Source organism: Dunckerocampus dactyliophorus, chromosome 15 (assembly GCF_027744805.1).
Source record: "Dunckerocampus dactyliophorus isolate RoL2022-P2 chromosome 15, RoL_Ddac_1.1, whole genome shotgun sequence".
NCBI classification, from domain to species: domain Eukaryota; kingdom Metazoa; phylum Chordata; class Actinopteri; order Syngnathiformes; family Syngnathidae; genus Dunckerocampus; species Dunckerocampus dactyliophorus.
In genome coordinates this window covers 11,704,743-11,716,585 of record NC_072833.1, presented here as the reverse complement: position 1 = coordinate 11,716,585, position 11,843 = coordinate 11,704,743, and the positions used below count along the sequence as shown (strand labels likewise).

The 11,843-nt window shown below is 43.1% G+C and overlaps 1 protein-coding gene across 4 annotated transcripts in view; it reads right to left on the bottom strand.

Moving 5' to 3' along the window:
* Positions 1-11,843, bottom strand: part of kirrel1a (kirre like nephrin family adhesion molecule 1a) — a 28,332-nt gene that overhangs the window by 10,168 nt on the left and 6,321 nt on the right. For 3 of the 4 annotated variants that reach the window (XM_054752813.1, XM_054752815.1, XM_054752814.1), the window contains exons 2-3: positions 2,559-2,708; positions 1,107-1,256 (exon numbers count right to left, since the gene is read on the bottom strand). In XM_054752813.1, the coding sequence (XP_054608788.1) occupies positions 1,107-1,256; positions 2,559-2,708 (300 nt within the window). The other variant, XM_054752816.1, reaches the window with a different exon arrangement.

Here is an 11,843-nt window from a genome sequence, read left to right as displayed (position 1 = left end):
GCACTCAATAAGTCATCAAAACTTACCTTTATGCATTCCCACATAGTATCAGCATTTGAGACCAAATATGAGGTGAAAGAAAAATGGTAAAAATACAGTAGTAGACTATCTGTGTGGCGAAAAAAAGTTAGCACACGCACAATGGACATGCGTCAAGTGAGACGGATGTAACAGAGAGAATCCGGTCACTTTTCAAAATAAAACATAATGGAAATTATTTTTTCTTTCTGTGCGGCCCGGTACCAAATAACCGACGGTTCGGTACCGGAACACATCTTTATTATAATCCCACAAGAGGACACTTTCTGGCATTTATTTTTTTGGCACAATTTTTTTTCTGAATTATTTAATTGTATGATATTTTTTCCATTTTATTTCATATGTGTTTTTATTTCCAAATGTTTCAAACATGACCACTGCAGATCAACACTGTTATGTACCTTAACAAATCAGATCTTTTTTTCTTTTTCTCCCCCAAACAGAAATGTTTTTCTCTGGTTCGGGGGTGCAAAAACTATTCCATGGGTGGTACTTCACTGAAACAAGGCTAAGAAGAACTGATGTTGAGGATCTTTGACCAGCGTTTTTGTAGCAGGTCCTCAAAACAGCAGAGTGCTCCTATCATACAGAACAGGGGTGTCCAAAGTGCGGCCCGGGGCGGCCATTTGTTGCCCACAGCTGTTTTTTTATTGGCTTGCGGCACATTGTAGAAATAAAAATAAACAAAAAAACAGCAAGAATGGGAAAAATAGAGCAAAAATGCACAATGTAAAGCGAAAAAGCAGACATTTTGATAGTAATAATAACAAAGATTTGTCTTTAAATATATACAGTATAAGCTTTTTTTTAGCCTTTTTATAAAATATTGTGGATATAAAAATAGCAAAGTGGCCTCCGCATCCTTTTACTTTTCAGTACGTGGCCCTCAGTGGAAAAAGTTTGACTTATTTATGACTAGGTTAGCCATTTGTGAGGTAAAAATAAAAATACTGTAACAAAGAAGGGAGAAGCCCCCCCAACTCAGCTGTCTTCAGCTTTCTGAAACTTCTACTGTATAGCATGATAGCATATGCATTGGTCACAATACACTGTCAACAAAGGCGTACTGAGGACGGTGAGCTTAGCCCTCCTGGACCTCAGGGCAGCATCGGGGGCCTGGCACTCGTACAAGGAGTCATCAGACAGGTCAGCTGACAGGATCTCCAGGTTGTACTGGCCCAGCTCCTGGACCCGCAGCACTCGGTACCTGGGCCAAGCTGGGACAACACAGTTGACAAGATGTGAACTCACAATATCATTCATGGTGGAACCTTCAGTTGCATGTCACGTTTTGGCCGAATGAAGCCTTGTTTTGTGTAATACATGGCTACATTATGGGACGCACAATCAAGCACAACCACCCCCACCCTCCCATATCCGCCAGCTGTGCCACTGCTGCACATTCTCGCCATGAGGTGGCATTCACGCGCTCTGTCACCAGTAGAAAAGCTGTCATGACAGCAGCTTTTTAAAGTTGTTTATTTATTTCCTTTTTTGGTGGGGGGGGGAGCACTCCCGATTGACTTTGTCCCGTTGCACTCAAACACACACACATGATTTGCTGCACAGACGGAGGCGGTGTTTGCGAAAGAAAAAGGCGAGCGAGAGCGAGGCCTCGCTGCTGCTTGCCTCCTAACCTTGTGCGTCCTTGCTTGTGCTCGCACGTGCATGCGCGCCTTGTTTATACATGCATTTGCATCTGAAATGTGGAGGGCAAGACAGCGTATGAAAAGCCCGGAGAGAGGCAGACAAACACAAGTCTGTTGTGTGCACAAATTACGACAGCGGGGGTTGTGTGTGCCTGGCTCTGCAAAAGCTCTTTTAGCCAACACTCTGTGCTGTACCTGAACGCATCCTGCAGCATCAATGTGCTGCTTTGGCCGACTGAATGTTTTGTATGCTAACTACCGCTAGTGCAAATGAAAGGCCATAATCACGGTCGGGCACGTGCCTCGTTTTTCAGATCACCGCTCAAACTAAATGAACGGAATAAAACGCAAACTATAAAATCTGCTTAGCTTTTGTGTAAACAGATTTAATGATTTTTAACACCAAACATAAAAAACTACGACGAGATCATTGTTGTTTGAAAATGAGGCAGGCTAATTATAAAATGATGTAAATGCGCTGTTTTAACACATTTAATTTTCCTGTCTTCATGTGAGCTGCTGGATACTTTGTTTTTTTTTTTATATCCTAGCCGTTATTTATCAATATATAGCTCTACATTAAAAAAAAAAAGCAAGTGTCTGAGCTTCCAAGCGTGACTTCCAAAACTACATTAAAAAAGAGAGTGGGCCAGATGTAACACTACTTGTGGACTTTTTATGTGCGCAATCTAAAAGTGTAAGGTTTATGTCTCGGCAATCAAGTTGATTGACTGCCATAAAGGTCCGCAGAGTGCCCCAGATTCCAAACGATCTCACCAAATCATCGTCAGCAGCGTTTAAAGAGACATCTCATTTGCATGCAGCCTGCGAAAGGAAGGCCGCTTGAGGGAGGGAGGCGCGCGGTCTCACCCCGTAGGTCCTCGCCGATGCCCAGCGCCAGGCCATCTTTGGTCCACTGAACGATGCCCGAGTAATTGAAGACCACACAGGACAGGATCACCCTCTGGCCCCGCACCACCGACTGGTCTGCCGGCTCCTGGGAGAACCTGGCGGTCCACACTGAGGATGGGAGGAAAAGACAGGAGAGAGCTGTCAATGCAAAACATCAGGTTCGGTGGCCCGCGGTTTTATTTTACAGCTAATTGAGTGCACTGCAATAGAACGTCATGGTCTTTGGCCATCAGCAGCGGAGATCAGTCGAGTGGAAGAAGACGAAGACCAGGAATAGGAAGATGAAGAAGAGGCATCTCATGCTGACTCAGTCGCGAGGAGATCAAAAAGACTCTCATCCCCTTTTTCCCTATTTCCTCCAAACTCTCAGAATCCTTCCCCCTCGTCTCCCCCCTCTCTCGTCCTTTCTTGCTCATTCCTCCCTGTGAGTCATCTCGCAGGCTTCCAAAGCTACAGTGGCCATCATTGTGTGCTCGCCACAGCAGATAAACGAGAGTGCTGCTGCTGCCTCATACAGTATGTGGAAAATGGGGCAAAAAAAAAAAAAAATGAAGAGAAAGAAACGCCATTGTGTGTCCTGCGCTTTGATGACAAGTTGTAATTAGCTGTCCCTCCAAGACAGGACGCCCATCGCGGGGAGGATGTGCGTCTCACTTTGAATTTTCGTCCTTTCCGTCTGTCCCGCCCCCGCCGCTTTGGAAAATATCACGGCACTGTAGTTTTTAATGTAATGAAATGAGCTTTTAAATCTGGATTACCCCTGTAATTTGCTGTGCTGTCACTACTGTACCCTCCCTGGTCACAACATTAGGTACACTTGCATGAAAAAATGCGATGACAACTCTTTAAAAGTATATTTTAGTAGCGTTTGGCAAAATCTAAGCTGGCAAATATAGCAGAATATAAAAATAACTTGGGTATTCAACTCAGTAGATGGCATTTTGGTTTGGAATATGTGAGTTATTTCACGTAATATGTCACAAAAATTCTTTAAAAGTATATTTTAGAAGCTTTTGGTGAAATCTAAGCCAGTAAATATAGCAGAATAGAAAAATAACCTACATATTCGACCCAGCAGATGGCATTTTAGTTTGAAATATTTCAGTTACATCACCTAATTTGTCACAAAAAGTCTTGAAAAGTATATTCTAAAATCTTTTGGCAAAATCTACGCTGGTAAATATAGCAGACTATAAAAATAACCTGCGTATTCAACCCAGCAGACTGCATTTTTGGTTTGGAATATTTGAGTGACGTCACTTAATATGTCACAAAAGCTCTTTGACAGTATATTTTAGAAGCTTTTGGTGAACTCTAAGACGGTAAATATAGCAAAATAGAAGAATAGCCTACACATTCAACACAGCAGACGACATTTTAGTTTGAAATACTTGAGTTATGTCACGTAATTTTTCACAAAAGCTCTTTCAAAGTATATTTTAGAAGCTTTTAGTGAAATCTATGTTGGTAAATATTGCAGAATATAAAAATAACCTACATATTCAACCCAGCAGACGACAATTTAGTTTGAAATACGTACTTGAGTGACGTCACGTAATTTTTCACAAAAGCTCTTTCAAAGTATATTTTAGGAGCTTTTAGTGAAATCTAAGTTGGTAAATATTCCAGAATATAAAAATAACCTACATATTCAACCCAGCAGACGACATTTTAGTTTGAAATACTTGAGTGACGTCACGTAATTTTTCACAAAAGCTCTTTCAAAGTATATTTTAGAAGCTTTTAGTGAAATCTAAGTTGGTAAATATTCCAGAATATAAAAATAACCTACATATTCAACCCAGCAGACGACATTTTAGTTTAAAATACTTGTGTGACGTCACGTAATTTTTCACAAACGCTCTTTGAAAGTATATTTTAGAAGCTTTTAGTGAAATCTAAGTTGTTAATATTGCAGAATATAAAAATAATCTAATATTCAACCCAGCAGACCAGTTACGTCATGTAATTTAAAACAATTTTTTTATGTTTTCAATTTAAATATACCAGAATATAATAATAATAATAATAATAATAATAATAATAATAATAATAATAATAATAATAATAATTATAATAATAATAATAATAATAATAATCTACCCAGCGGACGGAATGATGAGAAATTGTCACAGGAAGTGAACAATTTTTAAATTAGTTTATGATTATTAGTTTATTAGTATTATGTCACAAAAGCTTCCCAATGTTACTTGCTAGTCGTTACTGTGCAACTTTTGGCCTCATGACAAACATACCGGTGTGAACGGCGTGCATACCAAGTATGTATTTTTTTACTTTTGGTCTGTATGAGAGTACCAAACCATAAGTGTGAACGCAGCCTTGCAAACACGTCTCTGTATGATGCAGTGCACTTCTCCGCCAATCATGAATGGTGTGTCAATCAAAGTGAGCATGTTTGTGAAGTCACCCATGAGTTGTGATGTGCAGCTGTAGCCAACGTGAGGGCCTGACCTGCTGTCAATGAATGCTCCGGTACAGTAGCCCCTCCCTCTCTCCCGTCTGTATACATATATAATGGCGTGTTGTGCTTTTCACCCACAATGCCTTCTATTCCGGTGTCCCTCCTCCTTGCTGGTTGGAAGGGGGTTAGAAGCGGACTGTCACAACTCGTTTATCACATTAAATATCAGCCCTCGGGCACTTTCTCTCTCCCTCTATCCTCGCTTCTTTCTTTTCTCGTCACCTCCCACTGTTGCCGAATTTTTTTTAACAGTCACCCTCCCATTTTCTCCCCCCTCGTTCCCTCCCCGCTCTCTGCGGCCCATTCCCTCACACTTCTTCTGAGGCCTCCAGCACTTTTTTTCTGAAGGTTCACATCTATTTCACTTTTTCTTTTTTTCTTTTTTTTTAAACAACTGCCATATGCCTCGGTCACCGCACCTCCGCCCCGCCTCGCCTCCGGTGACAACCCTCGGTCCTCATCCCATCCCTCCTATTCCATTGCCGACCAGGCTGATTCTGCGGAAGTACAATATGCCCGCTAATGTGAAAGAAGGCAGTCGTGCACAAAAAAGAAAAATTCCAGCACCAATCACAACAATAGCTTCTGACAGTGCTGCACATTAATATTCTGAAGATAAAGGAGATGTGCGAGGCTACACGGAGAGTAGGGAATCAGATGCAGATGGAGCTCTGCGGCTTGCATACCTAGAATAATTCAACAGTGAGCCCAAAAAAAGGAGGAGAGACATAAAAAGAAAAGAAGGCCGTCATTTGCTTCCTGAGATGATGGACCAAATGGACAAGATTAATGAAGAGAAATAAAGTATGCCGTGATTGGATGTGGAAGGTTGTTGCGCAAATACACAAAAATGCAAGTTGAGTTGCATTTTCGCCATGCAAAGACCACAGAACTGATGTCAAAGTGGGAAATTGTAACCACAGTTGGCTTACGGTCCTTGGAAAAGATGAATTAGAGGGAAAAAGGGGTTTACATAATGCGGGGGTGTCCAAAGTAAGGCCTGGGGGCTATTTGCTGGCTGCATTACAACATTACGAAGGAGGAAATTCCTGAAAAATGGCACCTAGAAACCGAAATGGCTGTCTTACAGCATAAGCTGCTGGCGGCTGCTAATATTTTACCACGCTCCTCAGAGGCGCTACTGAGAAGGTTTTAGGTGAATGCCAAACCGCGAATAGGTGGGGGTCTTACTTTATTTGCTAAGTAACATATAACACGACTCTATCTGTAGGCCTTTTTTTTTTTTTTAGGTTGGGAGGTCGAGGGTTCTAATGCATGTTCTCCCCATGCATGAGTGGGTTTTCTCTGGGTGCTAAAAATAAAAATACAATACATAAGGCTAATTGGAGACTCTGAGTTGTCCATTGGTGTGAATGGTCATTAGTCTATCTGTGCCCTGTGATTGGCTGGCGACCAGTCCAGGGTGTACCCCGCCTCTTGCCCAAAGTCAGCCAGGATAGGCTCTAGCTCACCCATGAAACTAATGAAGACAAACGGTATAAAAAATAGATTTTCTTCTGTATGTGGTTTAGTTCAGGCGTGTCCAAAGACCGGCCCAGGGGCCAACTGAGGCCCAGGTCTATATATTTTAAACGCAAAATGAAACATGGCTTCTCATCAGAACAATTGCAGGCGCTCTGCTTTGTGACCTTTTGCACAAGCCGACATGTAGGCTGTTTCTCGTTTTTGATTGACTTTTAGCATGTAATTCATGTAAACAAAAGGTGAAGAATATCAAAAAGTGTCCCACCGCAGCCTTCATTTTTTGTGTATGGCAAAAGTTTGGACACTGTCACCGCCCATTCCCCGTCCCCGTTTTGTTTTATGTTTCCCTCTCCCGGTTTTGTCTTGTTTTCCTTGAGAAATAGTAAAATACTTTTTTGCAACTGTCTCGGCCTGTGCATTAGATCCAATATACAAACGAAACAGACAGGCACCCCTGGTTTTGTTAAGTCCATCACTTGTACAATTCAACAAGGATTAGGAAAAGGCAGTTTTCTGTTGTACTTTTGAGGCTCCACATCTCTTTTCTGAGTAGCACCTGGCCTCGTCAGCTAGCCCTGCCCCTTTGCTCTCAGCCAATCATTTCCGAGCACAGCCATCCACTGGTCATCCGGTCTGGGTCCTTCCTTGTTGGTCCACTGTGTGTTTTTGTTCTTTTCTATCACCACTTCATGTGTATTTTGCCTTTTTTTGTTTGTGTAGACTGCACGTGACTCACAGGAAACATTTTAAATGTTTCATAAATACACAAAAACAGGGGTGTTCAAAGTTTTCGGCACACAACAAATTAAGATACAGTATATTATCAGACATTATCGCCTATACATGACGCTGTTTTTGTTCACACAGTTTAGCATATATTCACCTATAATGGATGGGCTTTAGCATCTTTACTGTATCCAATTGGACCCCGCATCCTATAAATGTACCCCTGCATTGAAAGTTCAATCCAAAGTTGACTTTTCTTTCTAAAGTTGACCTAACAAAAGGGAGGCAGCGTTAAAGGAAGCTGCTAAGGCCAATGTAGTCATCACATTAGCATGTTTAAGCTCCTGCAGGCACCAGAATCTATGTCTGATGCTAATTAGTAGCATGTTAAGAGTGGATTTGGACCATCTTGAAAAAAACAAAAAAAACAAACACGAAAAAGACTTGTCAGTCCTGCGTGGTTTTATAGAGATTTTTTTTTTTCTTAACGAAGCTGCAAAGCCGACAGCGGCCCGAGGCCAAACAAATCCTCGCCTCAGCTACCTTAGCGAGCCTAGCTGGAGGTATTCCCTCAACAGTAAACCACAAATGTAATCCAAACTGAACGCTCCCCGACACGGGCTGCACAATCTGCAGAGAAAACACCCAAGCCGGGGCACGGGTAAGCGAAAACACTGACTCATTTAAACATGTGCTCATCCCCTTCTGATTTCCATATTAGCCAGTTAACACTTGTCAACAGCAGTGTGTGTGTGTGTGTGTGTGTGTGTGTGTGTGTGTGTGTGTGTGTGTTTCACTGTGTTAAAAAAAGGAGATCTCAGCGCAGAGTGCTTGCAAGGGAGCTTGTATTCTTTCATTATGTGGGTTATGCTGCAGTGACAAATATAGAGTGTGTCCTGATTTCCTTGAGTCACTCATCCCCAAGATACCACCGGAGCTCCCTTGTCCACACAAAGAGGTCGCGCGCAACTGCGACCGTGACCGCATGTACACAAAACACACTAACGCATCACACACACACCACAGGCAGTGCGGATGACCGAGCTGCCGCCACTAGTTGGTGAGCCACTTCCTGTGGACACATGCACACACAACCACGCCGCAGCCCAAACGTATAATCGACACGTCGAGGCGGTCTGTTGGACATGTGCCGTCATGGGAGGGCGGCCTTGCTGTGGCATTCCATGAAACTTGGAAATGTCAGGCCTATGTGGCTCGGGCCGTACACACACTAAACCAATCATACCCTAAGTCCGGCATGTTCGGCTAGTGTAAGGGCTCTGATCCGCACCCAAGCGCGGCACAGTTGCATGTACACACACGTGGACGTGCGCAACATAGCCGAGTCATAGAATGACAACTCCAAATAAGAAAGTCAGGGAAACTGCAGTAGTATAGTAGTCTCAAAGTATAAGTGTTGCGGCTGCAGCATCCGTTTTCTATGCCGCTTATCCTCATTAGGGTCGCGGGGGGGTATGCTGGAGCCCATCCCAGCTGACTCCGGGCGAGAGGCGTGCGACACCCTGGCCTGGTCGCCAGCCAATCGCAGGGCACATATAGACAAACAACCATTCACACTCACATTCATACCTATGGACAATTTAGAGTCGCCAATTAACCTCACATGCATGTTTTTGGAATGGGGAGGAAACCCGGTCATTATGTTGACATAATAATACATTGACATTATAATTAAGCATTAAAAGCATTAAAATGTGCTTCTAGATGTACTGCATCTGTACAAATACAACTTAATTACGGCGTCAGATATGTTTTTTGTCTACTTTCAACCTTGTGGGATATTTTCTACTGTCTCCAAAGCAGCATCGGTCCAGGCCAAAGTTTGGTGCAGCGTTTGGGATCCATCCGGGCCGCTTTACAGACATTTTGACACCAGCCACAGCTCATCAAATCATCACGCCAGCATGCCATCACCAAGGTGACTCACGATGGTGTGAGGCACCATGAAGCACAAGTGTGGCCTGCGAGCGCCTCTCGCACGACGCGGCAAGGTAGCGGTGCGAGGATTTGCGGCGGCGAACTAACAGTGAGGGTAAATGCATGCAAAGACATCTGGAGCTATTTTTAGTTGAGTGTGCTGCTAATATGCCCCCGCACACCCTGATGCTAGGCTGCAAATGTCAACGCTCGCTTTATTTCAGCGTTCATCTCCAGGCTTGCATCACCTCTCACTGTTGCATGGAGGTGAAGCCATGGAGGCCATAAAGTCTTAAGAGTCGTCATGGATTGGGAGGCATCCATCATGTTATCTTTGTCTCTGGCCACCTCCCTGCTACCTCCCTTTAGTACCCCACCAACAAAGTCCCCCCCGCTGCCATCCTCTCTCCCTTGCACCTCCCCAGCCAATCCCGCGCCTTGGCTGGATTACAGGCTGGCGTCACCATAGCAACAGATGACGTTGTAAATTAGTCGGACAAAAAAGTTTTTCTGCACTGGCGTATCCGTGAGCGCATCTGGCCGTCTGATGAAACCTTCCCAAATGTGCTCGCTACACCCATTCGTCTGGAATGGAGGCGGGGGGGGGGGTAAAAGAGCAGAAATGACCTCATCCTCCCTCCACCTATCCCACTGATAGTCACACACAATGGTCTCACCCCTCCCTCAAATCCCTTCGCCGCTCGTCGATACACTCCAAATTGATTCTGTTATCTCCCTAATTCCATGTAGCCGCGGCGTGCGGCGGCCATGGCGGTGGCGCGGTGAGAACAAAGAGACGTCGAGGTCCACAAACGTGGAGTGGAGGGGTGAGAATGAGGAGGATGACATCATTGTTTCAGGACAAAGTTGCGGTCCTCCAAGTCAGGCGGCACCGGCTGACTCACAGCCTCTCTCGCCGCTCGCTGTGTTGATGTTGATTGAAAGCATCACAGCACCAGGATGACAAGTCGATTGACGCGTTGTGATCGCGACTCTCTTTTCGCGCAGAAGGCATAAACAAAGCCACTTGTGCTGGGGTCGGAAATTACTTAATAAGAGCATCAATTAATCAATCATTGATTGTTTTTTTAATAGCTTTGAGGTTTATTATCTGCACACAATAGCAGCAAGGTGGAATCATTAAGTGTGCGCATCCATTCCAAGCACGGATGTGCAAAGTTTTCCCACTGAGGGCCGCGTACTGGAAAATCAAAGAATGCAGTTTTTAAAACCAACCCCAGAAAAAACAGCTGGTATCTCAGATTTGTCTTGTCGGTAACAAAGCGTATTATTAGGCTGAACTTTTTTTTTACAAATAGTTTCACTTTTTTTATATATCTTTTCTCTTGTAGTATTATGACTTTATTCTCATAATATTACGACTTCATTATGGGAATATTATAACTTTTACCCAACCTAATCTTCCTAAAAATGTAAACATATTCTTTGTTTTGTTTGTCAAAATATTACCACTTTTTTTTTTTAGTTGACATATTTTAGTCTTTATTTCAACTTCATGCTATTTTTTTCTCTTTCTATTAGGACTTTAGTCTCATAATATTCAACTAATATTTGGTCTTTATTCGCATGAAAAAAAAAATCGCATTTGTTTTGTTTTTTTTAATTTCTTGGAAATGCTAACGGCCATCCTCGGATCGCACTTTGGACACCCCCCCCAATAGCGTGCGACTACATCATGCAGCCCGCAACATATTCTCCGGGCAACATTACACAGCCATAATTGAACATCACACAGGAAATGGCCAAATGCTCCAAAAATGTCACCTTCCAACCAAAATGGCTGACGACCCGTGCGTCTTACAGTATACCATTTTTGATGATTTCAATGCATCCTGTCATGCTGAACAACCAATTTAGGCCCGGATACGAATGCTCAAAAGATTGAAAAAGGTGATTTAGTTAAGGACTAATAATAATAATAATAACAAAGACTAAGAAGAAATGATCCATTTCAAGAGGTTGCCTTTGTGACCTGTACCACAAAGCTGAGATGTAAGCTGTTTTCTCTTTACATTTATTTAATAACTTGTCATATATGGACCCACACTGCATTGACTGGAGTGTTTAATTGATTTAAATGTGAAGCATATCGTAGTGGCCCCCGTACCTTTTTATTTGTGGCCTTCGGTGGAAATGATGTCTGCTCTTCCTGCAAGTTTATAATAGCAATGTTTCTTTAGTGCTTTTCTAGGCACTCAATACATTTTCACATTTTTCCACATGTGTTTGTTTGTGCAAGCTAAACGCTGTACAAAAAAGGGTCAAATGGTCAAAATATGCACCCCCCGTGTTGCCTGTGCTATTATTTTTCGGACAAATACACCACATGGAGGCGCTCTTATTAAACCCCATAAGTTGGATTGACTTGACATTTCTCACGAAGCTCTACAAAACACCCGCTGCAACTTGTGTTTAGCAAAATCACCACGAAATTCGCTGCACACCTCTCGGGGACGGACAAGCACATGCGTGTAACATTGGAGCAAGACTGATTGAAAAATATGTCCACCACAAATGTCATTTTTGTCTTTGGGTGTCTTATCCACCATGGACTCCAGCACCTGTGCTTGCCTTTTCTCAACAACATGGCC